Source organism: Alligator sinensis, unplaced genomic scaffold (genome assembly GCF_000455745.1).
Source record: "Alligator sinensis unplaced genomic scaffold, ASM45574v1 scaffold573_1, whole genome shotgun sequence".
NCBI lineage: Eukaryota > Metazoa > Chordata > Crocodylia > Alligatoridae > Alligator > Alligator sinensis.
In genome coordinates, this window is record NW_005841877.1 from 265,922 (window position 1) to 285,724 (window position 19,803).

Here is a 19,803-nt window from a genome sequence, read left to right on the forward strand (position 1 = left end):
TTGACTAGTTTTTATATTTAAATTCTCCAGTATTTTATCAGATTTTATCTTTTTACTTAGATCAGACTTGTCCAACATAAGGCCGGCAGGCTGCATGGCGGCCCCCCAAGGCATTTTCTGAGGCCCCCGGTGCTGTGACGGGAAATAAAAGTAAACACTGTTTACTTTCGTTCCCACCCCTTGTCCCTCCCCCAGCTCCTCAGCAGCTTCCTAACGGCTGCTGAAGGGCTGGGGAAGGGACAAGGTTCCCACATGCACCGTGTCAGCTTGACATTGATGACACAGTGAGTGTGGGAAGAGGAGTAGCCATATGCTGCTTGGGACAGGATGAGCCCAGCCAGAGCAGCAGGGGCTCAGCTGCACTTTCCCCCTACCTGTACTGGTCAGTCCCAAGCGGCACACGGCTTCGCCGCCACCTCTGCTGGCTGGTGCCGACCCGGGTGGGTCTGTCCCATCTGGAGCAGCATGCAGCTGAAGCTGGATTCCCACATGCTGTGGGGGATGGGTGGAGCCCAGCCAGGTCAGCACCAGCCAGCAGAAGTGGCGGCGGAGCCATGTGCCACTCGGGACTGACCGGTGCAGGCAGGGGGAAAATGCAGCTGAGCCCCTGCCACTCCGGCCAGGCTCGTCCCGTCCTGAGCATCACATGGCTCCACCGCCGCTTCTGCTGGCCGGTGCAGACCCAGCCAGGCTCCTCCCATCCCCAGGAGCACGTGGGAAGCCGGCTTCAGCCACATGCTGCTCTGGATGGGATGGACCCAGCTGGGTCAGCACCAGCCAGAAAAAGAGGCATGCAGCTGAAGCTGGCTTCCCACATGCTGCTGGGGATGGGAGGAGGGTGGCTGGCTCTGCAGTAGAAGTGGCAGTGGAGCTGTGTGCCTACTCGGGACAGGACGAGCCCGGCCAGAGTGGCAGGGGCTCAGTTGCATTTTCCCCCTGCCTGCACCGATCAGTCCCGAGTGGCATATAGCTCCACTGCCGCTTCTGCTGACCGGTGCCAACCTGGCCAGCCTCCTCCCATCCCCAGCAGCACGTGGGAAGCTGGCTTCAGTTGCATGTTGCTTTTCCTGGCCGGTGCTGACCCAGCTGGGCCCATCCCATCCGGGGCAGCATGTGGCTGAAGCTTGCTTCCCACGTGGTTCTGGGGACGCCCGGCTGGGTTGGCACTGACCAGCAGAAGCAGCGGTGAAGCCTCCTGCCTTTTGGGACCAGCTGGCACAGGTAGGGGGAAAGTGCAGCAGCACGTGGGGAAGCCACTGCTTGACAGGGGATGGGCTGGGCTGGCCAGGCTGCACCAGGGAGGGAAAGCTGTGGCTGAGCTCCCTGCAGCTATGCTGTATGCTCCTTTAAGACTGAACAATATGCTCAAGAATAGAGCATGAATGATCTGGGCTCTAACGTAAATTTGGAGCAGGTAAAAATCTTTTTAAAAATACTGTCCAGTGTTTGGATTGTGTTTGCTTCTCTTTCTCTTTAAGCGGGATTGGGGGTTCAACTTGTTATTACTTGTTAAAGATGTGTTACTAACAAATTATTAATTCAATAAAAGTAAATCTTCTTGAAGATTATTCTCAAAAATGCCCATATTTTGTTGCTTTGATTAGTTTCCTCTCTGGCTGATATCTTTTCCACATTTGATCTGTTGACTTGCATTATGCTTCTTTCATTCACTGAGAAGTGAGTAGAAGTGAAAGTGTTTATTTTAGTCAAGTGTTTGGTATTATTTCATTCTTGCTTTTATATTGTTTTTATTTTGGATTTTAAATCACATTTCATTTTCACTTCCTGCAACTTCATTGGTGTCAAAGGTCACGTGACATCACCTCCTGATGTGATACCGCTTCCTGTGAGGTCTTTGAATATGGCTTACCCGCCCACTGGGTGATAAAAAGTTCATGATCCAGCCCCACATTCAAAAAGGTTGGACACCCCTGATTTAGATCGATCTATTTATTGAATTAGGATTTGCACCGCATAGTACATTACTAAAAAGTTAGAGAGGGCAGTCCTATTACAAATTTTTCATAATTTATCAAAGGAATCATATGTTGCAATAACATGAAAACAACATAGTAAGACCTCATGTGTCTACATTGCTTAGATTCCTAAAGCCTATCCAATGCTTATAGTTAATCAATGGGTGTGTCTACACGAGATGTTTACTGCAAGCTGCCTAATTAGGTCTGCAGTAAACATCTTGGTGTTTACATGTGTGGTCCTATTAGGCTGCAGGAAACAAATAGGCTGCTAGCAGATGTGTAACAAAACCCACCAAATAGTACTTTACTTTAAAATCAGCGTGCTCCTGTGCCCATCCCAGCGCATGCCCAGAAGAGGCAGTGCCTTAGTTGCCCTCAGCCTTCCCAATGTCTGTAGACACGGGGCACTTTCATGGAGCTTTTTTGGTGCTTTTATCTAATAGTTGAATCATCTTTAGCTAAAAGTACCAAAAAGCCCCACTGAAGTGACCAATCTATACAGACACTGTGGAGCTGGGTCAAAGTAATGCATTGCTGCTTTTGGTAGCGTGCTTGTTTTTCCCATTCCCACATCTGTCAGCACCCATAAACTGTGCAGCAGGGTAATATTTATAAATACAAGACTACTTCCTGTGGAGTTTTTTCCTCCACACCTCCACAACAAAGCACATGTAGATGCTGATGTGGCTGGCTGAGGCACAAGGGTGCTTCAGTACAGGGGCTGCTTGACAACTAGTTCTGCACTGGAGCATCCTCATGCCCTAGCCAGCCCTTACACAGCACATTGAGCGGGGTTGGAGCAACACTGGGCTGGCAGGCTCACCCCTTGGGTCCCCTGCCAGCCAGGGCTGCTCCCACCCAGCTTAACATGCTGCAGTTCCAGGAGCACATTCAAACAGTGTACCTGGGAGCAATAAATTCTAGTGCAAGAAGCATTTGAATTTATTGCTGAGCCTTAATTGCACATGTAGATGCATCCAATATGGTCATACAAGTGCCTGACACTGGATCACGGATTTATATCCTAAGGCTGTTCAAACCCTGAAAGGTATTGAAGATTAGCTTAGAATTTATGGGGGATTCATTAATAAAAATTGGGAGTATGTGGGAGGAACTACTGGGGAAGTTTTTTGGGACATGTCAGTGGTGGGATAGCAGAAAGCTGTGTGTAAGCTGGTCAGACTATGGATAAAAGTGAGTGCATCTACATGTACAATTAATTTGAAGCAACAAACTCCAGAGCAGCTTGAGTCTGAGTAAACTACTACCAGGCAAAACATCTTCATGTGCACCTGGGACCACAGCAATTTAAGCCGAGATGGAGCAGTTTACATCAGGGCCACTCCTGCCCTGCTCTGCCCTGGGCTCTGGATGCAGGGCCAGGTGGTAGAGGGGCTGGCTGGGAAATGAGGGTGCTGAAAGTGCGGAGCCATACAGCTATGTGGCAGGCAGGAGGTTGGCCCCCTGCTGCCAGCTCCAATTTATGCTTGCAGTCAGTGTCTACACATGCATTTAATCACAGTTAATTACTCTGGCATAAAATAGTACTGTTCACAACAGTACTATCTTACAGCAGTGTTAATTAGTTTGCTGTAGCCTAATACCATCACATGTATAGACAGTTATGCTTTACTCTACAGTTAATCAATCTACTCCACAGTATAGTACATGTGTAGATACGGCCAATTACTAGTTCCACATTACTAGCTCCAATTTGGCATTCTCAGAATTAATAAAATAAGTGTGATTTACATGTCAGGGAAACAGAAGAAAAGTATAGTAGGGAGACCAGGCAGACAACAAATAATGAAACGTTCTCCTTACACCCGATTTCCTTTGAGTTAACACAAGCACACCTAGGTCTACAATGGACTTGTCTCCACGATAGAATTACAGTGTAATAATGAGAATAAAATCATTAAATTGGTTCCCCTCTGGACCCAAAATTTTTTATCTAGGTGTGAGTATGCTCTTAACTTTAGCTATATAACTTGAGCAAGCATAACTTGTTAACTTCTAATATGATCACTTTGCAGAATGGGTGCAGATTATCATCTTCTGGCCTAGTACAGACATTATACTTTTACTGGTACAAGTGATCGGAAACTGGTACTCATAGCAGAACAGAAGTTTGGTGTGTAGCCTGGTTTAAAAATAGCAGAACCTGGCTTAAGATTTACCCCCGTACTGGTCCACAGACAGCAAATGTGTGCTCTGTTTGCTACCAGTCTAAAGTATACCACTTACAGAAAACTGCATAACTTAGATCGATTCTGCCTTGGGCTTTTTGAACCTAGCCTTTGAGTACCTTGGTCATTCTTTGACATTCCAGTTTCCCTACAGTACCCAGAAATGACACATACTTCCTCCTGCAATTCACTGAAAGGAAATCCTAGAGTGACACACATTAATACAGCGCTCCAAGTGTTCAGCTGTTAAACACAGCAGTCTTAGTATCCGCTAAGGAATATTTACTTTTTACCTAATATGGAATTCTTACAAAAGCATCAGTCTTGAAACAGTTTTCTAGCCTGTAAATATTATGAACTTCATCTAAGGTTTGAAACGGTTGTATGATATTGTTTCAAAAGGACTACATTCCCAGCATCCCAAAGGAAACCAGCACTCGTCTGTTACCATGAAAAGGCCGAAGCTACCAGGTGAATGTAGGCTAGCTATATAAAATATTTCTTACATACTCTCTTATAGTTCTGTTGCAGTCTTGAATAGTCAAGCCAATGGTAACTCAGTCATACTTACAGAGAACTATGAAAAATTGTCCCTCTACCTATCTTTAAATAACCTGTAAAAGATTTATATTATATTAATGTTTGGTGGACGATGTCCATTAAGATATAATAGGAAGTGTATATGATATAATAACACATTTCATTTGCCTGCCATTAACTCTGGACATGTTTCATTACTTGGCTATTGTATATACCCTAAGGTCTCAATTAAAACATTTAAGTTGGTAATTTCTAAGGATAAATATGAAGTATAAAGAAAGAACTGAAGAAAATATTTGGAAAAAAGAACATTCTCTCATCTAATACTTATACTGAGGAAAATGATTATTAAATTAGTCACTGGGCAAAATTTATGAAGTGAATGAATCCATCTTTTTCAAAGTTGAATACTGATTTGAAATATTTTAAATATGTGGAAGAATTTACCCAGAATGCTGGCTTAGCTTTATGGACTGATGCTGGGGCTACACTGCAGTTTCCTTGCATTTTTAAATGATTGTCTCATCATAATTAGTTTACATTATTCAGAAAATTAACAAGTACAGGTTGTTTGTGATACCATAGAATTGTGAAACATCTTCAATTTGTTTAAAATGCACTGGACCCCAGTGGACATTTTAATCCATTTTCATCTTGTAATGTGAATAGTTTACAAATCCAATTACTGATCTTGTGCACACAAGTATAATCATTGTATAGTTACTTATATACAATCTGGTATGTGCAATTACCTCATTTGCAAGAGCATTCACTATAATTGCTTCTGTAGAACATAGGTGCATATCATTTTGAATAGCTGCACTTACATGTTTGTGAAAATGAAATAAACATACCCATCTTAGCTAGATGGGTATGTTTAGTTCATCATCGTTAGTATTTGTCATTGGCTGCGCTAGTATCAGAGGCGTTAGTTAGGGTTCGGTGATGCCAGATTATGTGCTAGTATGTAGGAAAGCAAAATTTCTGCCCCAAGGAGCTTAAAATCTTGGGAAAAAAGCTTCATTATTTTTGTCTATGCAAGAATCAGATACCATGCAGAAAAAGGTGATAACTGCTGAACTAAAGAGAGTAAGGAGGAAGAAAAAGGGGAGTCATTTGAGTAACCCAGCTGAGCACTTTTAAATTATCCCATCTGTGCACAACAAGCAGCTGCCAAAAATCTCTTGGCTATTTGAATCTCAATGTCACTAGGAGGGCAATCACCAGAGAAGTGGGCTTGTCAAAAAAAAAGGATATGCACATTCCCTGATGGGACTGAAGCTTCTAAAGTCTAAAAAACTCAAATCCAATCAAAAAACTTTCTCATTCTAACTTTCTTTTGTACAAGCCATAGCATTACTTTAAAGCAGTGCTACAGAGAAATAGCAAGGCACATATGGTGAAGTCTCCTTCATGTGATGGAGTCATTTTGAAAACACAGGTCTGGTGGTGCTCCATTAATCACATCATCATGAGACCAATTTAGTCAAATACAGTCCCTACAAATATGGTCCCTACATCCCCTTTGTAATATACTGTATCCATTCTGTATGTGTTAATTAGGTGATCATGTACTACCTACAGAATTTGTGAACTTCCTAAACCCTAAGGTGCATCAAAGGGGGTTATATCATTGGACATCTGCTCAGAACTCCTTTTCCTATCAATTCACAGCAATACTTATTGCTTCATTTTTCAGGTAAGTCAGCTGCTCACGTGAGTGTAATGATTCCTTTCTTAATGGCATGTATTATTAGTTTAGAAAACAGGTCTACTGTGAATATTTGGCATACTCAGGTATCATGGTGATGAGTCTGTTAAAGAACCTGAATTCAATACCAAACAGAAATCAGTACCAATTCCCACCTCTGGTCCTTAAACATTTTAGCAGCAAAAATGATTTAAGCCATTGCAAAAATTTATAACAAACATTTCTTTTCCCACTTTCCTAATACTCCAAAATTAAATCTTTTTTTTTTTTTTTTTGCAGAGAAATCAACCAAAAGGTAAAAGTTTAAGCAAAAGAAAGATAAAGAAAAATGATACCATTATACAACTCTGACATATATTATTAGTTATAATGTATATCGTTATACATCACCATGATATCTGAGTGTATGTGCTAAGGAGAAATGCCTTTATTTTTACAGTGGAGAGGTTGATTTTCACTTGACTGAGCCTTTTAAAACTGTATGCCAAACATTCACAGTAGACCTGTTATCTAAATTAATAATATTGCTGATATTCCTTCTGTAATTATGCTATATTTGGTGTGCTCTTTTGTTCTGCTTACTATACACGAGGAATTCATGGTTTTAGCTTAATGTCTTTATCAGAATCTACATTAATCTTGATACATGTACTCTTAAAATTCTGAACATTTAATTCTTACGCTACATTTAAATTCAAGGGATGTCACAGAAATGCCAAATTCAATAAAAACTTCATAAATTATATAAATATTTAGTTTTGAATGTTTAAATAGAATATGCATGCTATCATTTATTTGTTAAACTCATTGGTAGACATACTAAGGCATTTTCTTAAACAGCTAGAAGAGCTCTTAGGTTTAATAACTGAGGAACCAATTCGTCATTGAACAGACACACTAAAAACTAATAGCTTGAGTACAAAACTGCCTGCAATAATGTTAATATAACCTCTGAAAAACTGTCATAGAAACTGTCCGGTGTTTTAAGGCATTTTGAGAGGGCTACTGCTAAAATTCTGTTGTGGGTGTGGGATATGAGAAACCTGCTTCTATCACCACATCTCTGCTTCTCTGGTTCTCCACATTTTTTAAATTTTATATTGGCTTTTTTCCAGGAACAGCTGCTGCATTGTCATTAGGACATTGTACAATCCCAAAAATGAATGTAACTTTTGATAGAGGCATTCTGCTGAAATAACTCATCCATATGCAATATGGAGAACAAAAAATATCACAAAGTACAGCATGATTATAAATGTAGCCATACCAGCAACTTACACAGTTATATTTCATTGTTTTCCTATAGTTTCAGTTGTCCATAACTTTCACCTTTTGAATTTTTCTATAAAAATTTACCCATAACTGATTCTGCTTTTTAAGCTTGTTTCTGTGTTCTTTCAGTAACTGAAGAGTATAAGAGACATACTTGATACAATATAAATATACTCTTGGGGGAAAATATTACCACTCTGTAACTGCAAAATCTTGGTAGGGAAATATCTTTCACTGAGGAAAAATGCCTATATTATTTCCGAATGAAAATAATCCAGATGAAATCTGGTTTTCATTTCATTGGACATATGCAATTACAAAATAATCCCAAACAATAGAAGAAGATAAGTCACTTAGGGGAAAAAGCACTGAGTGCTTAAGGAATTCAACTACATATTGCTTTAGTGAACAGGGGATGTTAATGAGAATGTGAGAATTTATGTTCTGATATAAATAAATAATGATGTTACAGGGTGAAAACAATGCTATTCATGCATCTTGCCGGTACTTGACATTTCTATGACTTTGAGTGGAAGGAATGTCTTGCAGCCTCTTGTGAGTGATTTTGGGAAATTGTAGAGGATTTCATAACGAATACAGAAAACAGTGTTTGACTTGAAGCAAACCTGAATTTCAGGGACCCAGAAGTTATTTATATCAGAATGCACCATACATTACTTACAAGTTGCTGTGTCTACAACTGGCAAACCAGGATAATATATTCTCCCTGTGGCAAAAGATTGGAATTTCTAGGAAAGTTACTGGTAGTTTTATATGAACACTGGAAGTACATAAAACATAGGATCTTCCCTATATAAGCTAGATCTGAATAACTCATTTTCTTTTATGGGGAAAAATAGAAATAGGAATCCCTTTGTTAAACAGATTGTAAATCTTTTTTTAAAAAACTGTGGCAAGTGACAATGCTACAGTGGCAGGATGGTGGATCAGTTTATGAAAGGATTATAATATGTGGTTGCCTGAAACAGCAGGTGAGTGGACTCGGCAACCAAGGAGGTCCCATCCAGTCCAATCCTTTTAGTACTGTGCAACTGTTACTGAACACATGTCCTGACACATAGCTCTAAATTGTACAGCTGTCATGTTGTTTCCTCCAGTGAGTTATGAACTGTTGTATTCATCGTGCTACCTGTCATGGCAGGAGTTTTAAAAGTGCTGTCCCACAGGTTGATGGGATCACCACATGACAGATAACTCTCTCTTTCTTTCCATGTTTCTTCTATTCTCTTCTTTTCTCCTTTCCCCTATTCCTCTTCTACTTTCTCCTTCTCTTTTTCTCTTAACCTTCCCTTTTTCATTTTTCCTCCTATTCCTTCTAAGTCCTTGTAAATTGTCTCATGTAGAGAGCAGTACTAGCACAGTTGTTCTCAACCTTTTTAGACTCAAGGCACTCCTCAGAAAATGCTAACTCTCAGCTTTAATTATTTCTTGACCACAGAAAAATAGTACAGCAATTCTTCAGTTGCAAAGAACTCCAACCACAACCCATCAGAATGCTTTTAATGCTATGGAATCCTATTTGAAATCTCTGGGTTTATCTTGTGAATCAGGTGTAGGTGCTTGCATACCTAACAGTGTTAATATTGCATGACACTATACAGCACCCTTATAAGGACTGCATGTTACCCGCAGCTGCCATGGCATGCTGGTTGAGAATCACCGTACTAGAAAGTGTTTCAATTTCACATGCACATGTTGATAGGTCTGGCATAAATTATCCAGTAAAGATACACAAATCTTGTTACTGTAAAATACAGGGTGCAGGTATTGCTTGTGGAACCTTTTTGTCCACTCATTCAACACCCAATCTTTGGTATTCAATACAAAATTTACCCCCCCCCCCCAAATAAAAATGGGAGTATGTGCTTTTTCTCTAAAAAGGGCATGTCTACACATGCATAGTAATGTGCTGCAATGAACTCTGGTGATTATCGCACTGGAGTTTTTTGCTCCCAAGCATGCATTTATACAAATGCCTGGGATTGCAGCATGTTGAGCTGAGTCGATGTAGCCCCGGCTGGCAGGTGGCCTGGGGGAGTCAGCTTGCCAGCCTAGGGCTGCTCCCCCACGGACTCAACATGCTAAGTAAGGGCTGGTTAGGGCACAAGGGTGCTCCAGTGCAGGGCTAGCCAGCGTGCTACCCCCTCACTGAAGCACCCTCATGCCCCAGCCAGCAGAGGCAGCATCTATACGTGCACTACTGTGGAGTTTTTTACTATCCTGCTGTGGTGTAAATTAGTTTACTTCAGCCTAATGGGGCACACATGTATACACACAACATTTACTGCACAGATAACTAGTATACTCCACAGTAAATGTCCTGCGTAGATGCACTCAAAAAGAACTATGCCTTTTTGCAATAATAGTGGGCTCTGCTTTTTTGTCCCAAAGGAGACCTGCTTAGCTCCAGAAACTGCTGCACAAAGAGAGATGAAGCAACTTACTCCGCCCTTTCACTCCTGTTTGGAGGAGTTCACTTATCCTGAGCAGTTATTCTAGCCCACAAGTAGGGAGTTAGTTATTCTAGCCACCAAGGCATCTCCCATACCCACTCAATTCCATCTTCTTTCAATTAGCATTCATGAGGAGAGATTTATCAGATTTATCTCTCCATTATGTTTGTAGCTGAAATATGAAAAGGCTTTCAGCCCTTACTCCATTGACTAGGTGCATAGAGCAGTCTCTCATATACCCTTATGTACTTCCATGGCCAAATAATGGCTCTGACAGTCTAGGCTAGAATGGATTAGATCAATGGCCACTTCAAGTATGCTAATTTTTACTTTCACAGTCTATGCAGCAACCTAATATAGGGTATCTGACACTGTTAATGGATTGCTGTTTATAGATGATGTGATATCTTGGCAGCAAGTATGAGAGATTATAATGCAATTATAAACAGAATTAGTATTTTTACTGAAACCAATGGAAGAAAACCCAACCAAAGCACATGGGACTTTTTGTTTTGTCTTACCTCTCGAAGGGGATCATTGAGCTCACTAAGAATATTTTCCTCATCAAAGATTTTGCCTTGGTAACGGTGCTCATAGTAATCATGGATCTTCTGGCGCATGTCAGCAGGTAATTTGTGGAATGACATGTACTGCTCCACTTGTTTATACTGTAAGAAAAAATAAAAGCAAAGTCTGTAAAAGATTACTATCACTGTTTCACAATCTAAAGTGTTTATAAAATATACCCTAAATCAGGTGGTTGCTTAACAAATGCAAACAATATATGCAGGAACTTAATATGTCCATGGAAAACAGAGAATGCCAGAAACAAGCTTCTTGACTTTAAACTAGAACAATTAGAATTAACATTATAAAATTGATAGGACATAACTGTTAAAAGATACCATAAGTACATTGAAGAAATGGCAGAAAAAAGTAGTTGAAACATAAGAAAAGAGCATAGATATAACAGCAGTCACGTGACAAAGGAATTAAGTTAAACAAATATCAATTACTGCCACCTAAACATGCACAGTGTAAATAACAAATGCAGTATAGCCATTTAGTGACTCATATTTAGTGAGGTTTGTTTTCAAAAGGGATTAAAACAATGGTCATTATAAAGGAAAACATTAGTTAGTCCTTGACAACAGGCATTAAGTATGCAGCATATATACAGCATCATGACATTGGTTTGCGATTGCCAGTATGTGAGCTTCACCATGTGGTTCTTTCTTGAATATCAGCAGTCAGCAGCCTGGAGGCTGAGAGCCAAGGCCTCCCCCGCCCCAAGTGGGGTGGGTTAGATAGGCTGGTGGTGTGTCCTCTGTCCATGGTGGCCTTGGGTTCCCCTGTCAGGAACCCTTTGCTGCTCTGAAATCCCTCCTTTTGTATCCTTTCTCTCCTCTGATGATTCTCATCTCCAGGCAGCATTGATTGGTTTCCCTGTGGTCGTCATATTATCCACATTCTGTTCTGTCATATATTCCTTTGTTTCAACAAAGCCATCACATGCACACACCTTAATTTGGTCATTTATTGGTGTCTTTATTTCATTTGTCCACCAAAACCAGAAATCCCAAGGGCTCTGTAGCTGGTCACTGTGACTTAGTCAATGTGACAGAGTCCCACATCTCATGTTATGGAACAGTGTTCATGTTTCCCAGCCTGTTTATGCCCGCACCAGACACAGTGGGCCTTGAAGGCTGAGACTGTGAAACTTTGGCACAAACAGGCTTTTAGAAATAAATTAACCCTTACCATTCCCCTGGGCCATTGTTCTAATGCAATATCTACTTTACCTACAAGCCAATTCCCAAAAGTAAACCTCTAAATATCATTTTCTAGCCATTGGTTTGTATTAAGTGCTGCATGAAAATTGCTAAGACAAGCCTTTTATTTTTAATAACTATTGTCACTTGAGCTGACCCTAGAACTGTTTGTTGTGTGGGTGTCTAGACAGTTATTAAAAATAAAGGAAATCAACAACAACAGTAATACTAATATCAACATGCACCTCAAAACCTTAGTATCCAAACACCACAAATTCCAAATGCACTCAAGCTCCTTGCCCCTCCTCTAAATTTGCTCTTTAATTTCCAGTGTATACACGAAATTCAGTATACACACACACACACATGTTCCTCAAACTTTCACAAAATTATTCTACTTTAACTTTAAACTTTATACACTGTATACCGGAAAAATGCACAATGTGTTATTACTATCTCTCTGACACTGAGGTTAGAAGTCAAAATCTTCCCAAGATAGAAACTGGAAATGTTTCATTATGGGTGATTTTAAATTCAGTAAAAATAAATTAAAATCAATGTAGATATTAATGTAAAATAAGAAAGCATTTTCCTATGAAAATGCAACCTGTAGGAGGGCCAGAGGTTGAGGCTTGGAATGGGAAGTTAGGTTTGGTATTCTGGAAGCAGGCCTATCAAAAAGGGAGATCTCACATCCTTTCCTAGGTGTATCTTGTCTCCTTATTTGTCCAGGCTTTCTGCTCTGCCTACTTCCCTAGATATTATTCAGTCAGTTCCTTCCCCTAACTGCCTGTGAAGCCCTCTTGAACATAACATTCCCAGAAGAGAATGTCCCAATCTGAAAGACTTCATACAATGCAAGGAACATTAAAAATCAAATTAAGTTTACAAGATGAAGAAGCAAACAGTGTTGCCTGACTAGTGATTTTGCCTGCATTCTTCTCATTCAACTTGCCCTCTCTGTAACACTAGTTGGTGGAGGTTGAGCCACTGTAGGAGGGTACAGAAGATGAGAAAGATTCCAGGCTGGTGGAAAAGTGAAAACTCCCCAGAATATTATTGTAATTATTCAAAAAGTCTACATTTATTTCAACAGAGTTAGATCAGGATGTCTTACATCCTGGTCTCTCTCCGGTTGGGCTTATGCTTTCACCTGTTGCAACAAGGAAAGTTTGGTATGATTGTACCATTCAACCCAAACTTCTGATTGGACTAGCCATGATCCATGGATGTGGCTAAAGGTGACTGGAGAATTCATTCCAAATTCCTGATTGAATGAGCTGCTATCTAGGGGTATGGCCTCCTGAGAGGATAAAAGAAGGCATGTGCTGCAGCCAGTGGGAGGTAAAGCATGTGGTTATCAAAGATATTGAGGAAGCTGATCCAGTGGGGTGGTTAAACGAGCCCCAAAAGAGCCTGAAATCAGTGGGATGAGGCTGGAGTGAGAGTGGGATGGCAGAGACTGAGGCATTGCTCCGAGAGCCAGCAGGTTTCGGGAGACAGAGCAAGATGACACCTGTCAAGTCTGGATGGGGCTGCCAGCATATCCTTTGTTTGTTATAGGGGAGGGAACTGTAGTCCCAGAGGAGCCTTCCCCAGGTGCTCGCAGCCTGCCCATGAGGGAGGAGGTGAGGAGGGTCACCTGTCCCATGCAGGGGAGAGTGCCTCATTGAATTTTGAGTGCTAGAGAAAGATATTGTAGGTGGGGATCACAAAACCATGGGTTTTCACTGAGCTATAGAACGGAACATAAAACCCCTCCCCAAGGTACAGGAGCCCTGGTAGTAAGCAGCACAGTGCTTGCCAGAGACCCTGATGAGGGGGAGGAGTCAGGTTCTGGCTGAAGGAGTTTGGCTCCACTGACCTTGCAGAATTGTGACTGGTATGAGACTGATCCAGGGAGGATCTATGACTGCTACACTGTAGAGTATAAGACCCTGAAGGGGCTTACACATTAGGGCTGTGCAAAATTTCACCGGCCATTTTGTTCCGAGACTATTTTGACCAATTTTGTGGTCAAAACAGCAAAACTGGAGTGAAACAAAGGCTGTTGAAATATCCTTGAAACAAAACGAGGTTGGTCAAAACATTTTGAAAGTTGGTCTTTTCTACCACCCCTTTTTCTCCCTATGTAAATAAATTGTATACAAGTAAGTACTGAGTATTGTCTGATCAAAGGTTTTGAGGCTCCAGGTATCCTTCTGTAGGGAGACTCCCCGCACTTTAGGAAGTGGGGCTCCAAAGCAGAGACCCTAGGGACCCATAATTCGCTGCAGCTGACAGATAGCTACGTCACCCAGGTTACATTATTATTTTTATTTTTTTTGTACTATCATGCCAAGTGAGATATTTTTAACATCCTTAAACATTTGCTTAAAATTAAAAGTCCCAAACAGCCTTAAATATGGTGCAGCGACTCCATAAGGCAATTCAAAGAATGTATAACTCAGGTGTACTTCCATATATATATTATAATACCTACACATGCAATTAAATATGAACTAAGCTTGTTAAATCCAGTGTGTTCCCCCTAGTACTGGAGCCAATTTTTGCTCTGCAGAATTTAAGCGTCTGTGCAGTGTTTATTTCCTATATAGTGTACTAAGGCCTTGGTATGAGGATAACAGATGGTGCATCTACACGTGTGCTTTACTGCAGAGTTAAAGGGGATAGTACTATCTTATGGCGAAGTACTTAACTCCTACAAAATGCACATGTAGATGGTAACAGGGGCTGGCTGGGGCATGAAGTTGCTAAAGTGTGGGGGTTGCTTGCTGCCAGCCATATACTTTAGCAATCTCGTGCCCCAGTCAGTCCCTCCATTGCCCAACAACACCACCCAGAGCCCAGGGCTGGTCCTCCATACTCCCTGTCAGCCCAGGGCTGCTCCACCCTGACTCAAACTGCTTTGATCCTGGGTGTACATGTAGATGCTACGCTAGGAGGAGCAGACTCCAGCACAAAGTGTTCCACAGTTTATCAGGTCACCTTAATGGCACGTGTACCTGTGCTCAGTTTATAGCTTAGGGGGCTAACAGTTTATAAGCATGTGGAGAACACATTAGTCCAGATTTGTCCTAACATCACCATTTTGTAAGTTAAGACAAAAGTCTCCTTTGACTTTAAACTTCTCAAATAACCAGATCCCAGATAAGAAACTTGGACTCTGTATTCATGACTGGTTTACCCCATCATGAGTAAAGCTTCAGCAGTGTATTTTGTATACAGCCACTGAAAAAAATTCTTTCAAAGTATTTTGATAATTATCTTACAAATCACTTATGATTTATGTGTCCTGGGATGCTTGTGGAACACTAAGAAAGAATAAAATCTCAGAACTCTTCTACTAGTTAAAAGTGAACCTTAGCATGAGAACAACTCAGCAGTAACTTTGAAGAGAACAATTATACTAAAGATTTTGTTTTGCTAGTAATTTATGCTGTTCACTTTCTTTAGTTCAATACTTTGTATTTGAATAGCAGTTTTCTCCTACACAAATCAGCTCATCTTCCTACCTGGTTCATTGCTTTACACAGTAATTTTAGACAGACAAATAATAAACCTAATAAAGTATATACTACTTTTTATTCATTAGGTTTAAAAATGATTTAAATGCATAAATGGATTAAATCTGACAATACTACAAGTGATTTAGGTATTATTATGCCCTATTTATAAATAGTAATCTGAGATAAAAAGAGATTAAGGGCTAGGTCCAAACTGGAAAACTAGGAGTCTAAATAGGATTTAGACAGAAGTGAGAATCCTAAGGGTGCTGTTGCACATTAACTTAATACATGTCATGGGCACGTCAAGCAGGAAAACGTGTTAAGGGCCCTCTGAGTGGCTCAGAGATAATCCTCTTCCATCAAGGATTATCTCTAACTGGTTTTGGGCAGCTTGTGTTGCAGTCATGTGTGACTGATCTACAGGCCCCAAACCAGTCAGGAGCAGTCCTGCAGCATTCCAGGAGGCACCACTCCCAGCCGCTCTAATTTCCCCCACAGTAACAGCACCTAAACATAAGAATCCCCCCTCCCATTCCAGGCTCATCCTGGCCCCCGGGACTCCTCCCCTACCCCTCATGACTTCCCTCCTCTAACCTCTCTGCCGCTTAGGATTCCCCCTCTGCCCCATCCCCCTGCCCCTTGGGACTCTCTTCCTTCCCCCACCCCAGGGATCCCCCTCTGAGCCTCCAACCTCTTCCCCCTGTGTCCCTCATCTCACCTGTGGTTGCTCGTACTGTCCTGAAGGAGCAGGCAAGAGGGAGAACCCACCTGTTCAGCCACTGTCACTGCTGCCACCACTGCCCTCCAGGCTCATCCCAGCTCAGAGAACAGTGACAGTGGAGGGTGGGTTCCCCTTCCCTTCTTGCTCCACTGGAACAGTGCCAGAAGCTGCAGACAAGCTAGGAGCTGCTGGGGGGGCAGTGAGTGTGGATCTGGAGTGCAGGGGGGGGGGTAGGGGTGCAGACAGAGATGACCTGAGCAGGGGGAGGGGCCCGGGGCAAATCAACCCATGCAGGGCCCTATCCCTGCTCTGATCCCACATACTCTGGACCTGAAGAAGTTGCTGCCACCATTGTGAGTAGGAGGGTTTCCCTTCCCTAGCGGCTCAGGGAGGGGGTAGCAAGTGGCTGGACATGGAGCAGCCACTCTACCCAGCTTCACACTGCCACTGCTCTGCCCCACTCTACAGGGCCCTTCAAAGTGCAGAGCCCCCCAAAGCATGGAGCCCAGGGTGGTTACCCCAATTCATCCCCCCCTAGGGATGGCCCTGGGTGCAGGGGGTGTGGCATGCAGTGTGGTGGGACAGATCTGGACAGGCGAGGGCCCACCACCCCCTAGAACACCAAATCCCTCCTTGCCACCCCTCTGGCAGCTACTAGTGCTGTAGCAGCAGAGCAGTCAGGGAAGAGGAACTTGCCTGCCATAGCCACTGCTTTCTAGCCTTGGCTCAGTGCAGAGAGCAGTAGCATCCTGGAAGCAGTGGTGGTGGTCAGGTAGGCAGGTACCCCTTCTTTGCCTGCTCCTCTGGGGCAGTGTCAGCAGCCAGAAGTAAACTGGGGGAGGACGGGGCGTGGAGGTGATCCATAAAGGCTGGGGTGGGCAGAGGGGGAGGCCCAGGTGTGAGGAGGTAGGAGGGCCAGTGACAAGCTGATCCAAGTGGGCAGAGCGGGCAGAGGGTGCTGAAAACCCACTCATAGCAGGCAGGGGCTGGCAGGCCTGATGGGACCCTGCCAGCCCCTGGCTGCCTGAACTGGGAGAACGTCTGTTCACCAATGCACCCTACAGGAAGACAAGGTCTAATGGTCACAAACTGCTGGAAGACCATTTTAGACTGGACATAAGGAAAAACTTTTTTACTGTCGGAGCCTCCAGAGTCTGGAATAGACTCCCCCCAGAAGTGGTGCAAGCACCTACTCTGGATACCTTTAAGAAAGGCTTGGATGCTTATCTTGCTGGGGTGATCTGACCCCAGCTGACATCCCACCCCTTGGGTAGGGGGCTGGACCCAAAGATCTCACGAGGTCCCTTCCAGCCCTAATGCCTATGAAATATGGACCACCTACCCTGCCCTTGAGAGCAGGAAAGCTGAGCATGCAACCTGTTCACAAGCCCTATAATGGAGGGTCAGAGCAGCGCATGTTGCAAGGCGTATTAATTATTAATATGCAACTGTTCAAAGCATGTGCTAATTTTAACATCAATTAAAATTAATACATGCTAATCATAAGGTGTTACTACAATCAGTCACAAAAGACAGCTCAGGTTGCCCTGTTCCAGCTTTATGTGCCTAAATCCATGCACCATCTACAGTCTGTCCTGCAAGAATTGGAAGTGCCTAAACACAGGTGCCTGTATATGTGCACAGAACCTCCCATTTTGAGCAGATAGGTGCCTCAGTCTCATGCAAGTTCTGTTGTGATCTAGAGATAAATCAACTTAAACCCTACCTAAATTCCTGGGGCTAGGCCTAAAGTAGTAGGCATGCTCTGAGCATGCCTAAAGCACACTGACAATATCGAGTTTGAAACAATGTTCAGCAAGCATAAAGTACAAGCTAGCGTGGGCATGCCTTAGCCCACACATTTTGTATAACAGTCTGATGGTTAAAGCACTAGTGATTAAAGCACTAGTCCAGGATATTCAGGACCTAGATTTTAGGCTGTCCTTAACTTGAGCTCGCAGAACTAAGAAGAACAGGAAAAAAATAAATATAGTCTAAATAGCTTTATTAGTCTCTTTAGCATTCAGGCTTCATATTCATCTCTAATTGAAACTAAACAGCATTCATCTTTGCACTGCCACTGAAGGTAAATGGCACTGTATGCCACTGTTCATTCTATTGATATGTCTTTGAAAGTTAGGAGCCCAAAAGTGAATTCAGTGTTACAGATATATGTGAGTTTTATTCTTTACATACACACAACCTATGATGCAGTGCAATTTTTTTTTGACTAATTTCCAGCCATTCTTTAAATACTCGGACATTTTATTTGCTTTGTGATCACTACTTTCTTGAAATGAAAAGCTGTGTGATTTTTTTGGGCATTTAACAATAAAAATTAGAAAATGTAGGTGAAAGCTAAATGGAATTAAAGATTAAGTAAAATTTAAAAATTCTATTGTAAAACATTTTCTGCTTCTTGCCAGTCCTGCCAAGTTCTTCTCAGGTTGTTGCAAGTAGAATATGTTTGTGCCATTGTTATCAGGAGTCTGCCTAAGGTTTCTGCTGCACTGGAACAAAACTGCATGTAAAAATGGAAAAAAAATCATCAAAAAGCTCCTAAATGTCTGGGGTTTAGAACACTGTTAGACCCAGATGCCAGCCCTGCTCCAAATGAGCCAAAGACATACTTGAAACTAGACCTCCCACATTACACACAAATACCTTTTCATTTCTGAAAGCTACTAAGTTTTTGATCTCAATGATACCTTATGTATTGAAGCTGGAAAACTGGTATTTCTACAACAACGATAAAAAAAAACAAATCCCAAACTGCTGTAGGGTGCAAACAGAAGAGCAATTCCCTGTTGCAATTTATAGTTATTTGCAAGAAGTGGTATGAGTTGTAATGATCCCCGGGACCCAGCAGAAGTTTGCTGTTAGGTCCAGGACTTGGGGATTCCAGCTGCTTGTAGCAATGCCACTCCCTCCTCCCAACCTGAACACTAATTTTCAAAACGGGAGTGGGCAAAGGAAGCAGAGGGAGCTCGGTCTTAGGGCCCCCCTACCTCAGCGGGGCTCCAATCCACCTGCTCTACCCCCCAGCACTGGCTGGCTGATAAAAACCCAGACCATATTCCCTCCATAGTCTTTCCCCCATCCCATTCTGAAAACAGTGACAGACTGGGAGCTCCACAGACACAAATTACAGAATGTGTATGTTTTGGAGTGTATTCATATGAACCCTCATGTAATGAGGGTTCAGATTTTCACAGAATTGGGTCCTTTTAAAGCAGTCTGCAGCCATTCACTTCTGTTTGGCCATGGCTGTAGGCTGCTTTCTGGGGCCAGATCAGACAAAACCTGACACTTCTGTTTGAACCCCTAGTGCCAATTACTCTACCTCTGATCCATCAAATGACATGATTAGCTTGAATTACATGAATAGCGTTTACTGAAATCTATGAAACTACTGATATAGAATCATAGAAAATTAAGCACATACATGTTTAAAGTTAAATACATACATCACTCAGCATCTTGCAGGACTGAATGCTAACATTCAGATTTTTCAAAATATTACCTAGTTAGGTTTCCAAGAACATCCAGCTTCTCCTTATGCACATTACTCTTGTACTATAAGCAAATTCCATTAATGGACTCCTACTTTTTGTTCTGAGTTCATTACTAATTAAC

General features: G+C 42.2%; 1 protein-coding gene across 1 annotated transcript in view; it reads right to left on the bottom strand.

Annotated features, from left to right (window-relative positions):
• Positions 1 to 19,803, bottom strand: part of HCN1 (hyperpolarization activated cyclic nucleotide gated potassium channel 1) — a 291,127-nt gene that overhangs the window by 42,406 nt on the left and 228,918 nt on the right. The window contains exon 5 of the mRNA XM_006017294.1: positions 10,687 to 10,833. Within this exon, the coding sequence (XP_006017356.1) occupies positions 10,687 to 10,833 (147 nt within the window). The remainder of the gene's footprint in view (positions 1 to 10,686; positions 10,834 to 19,803) is intronic.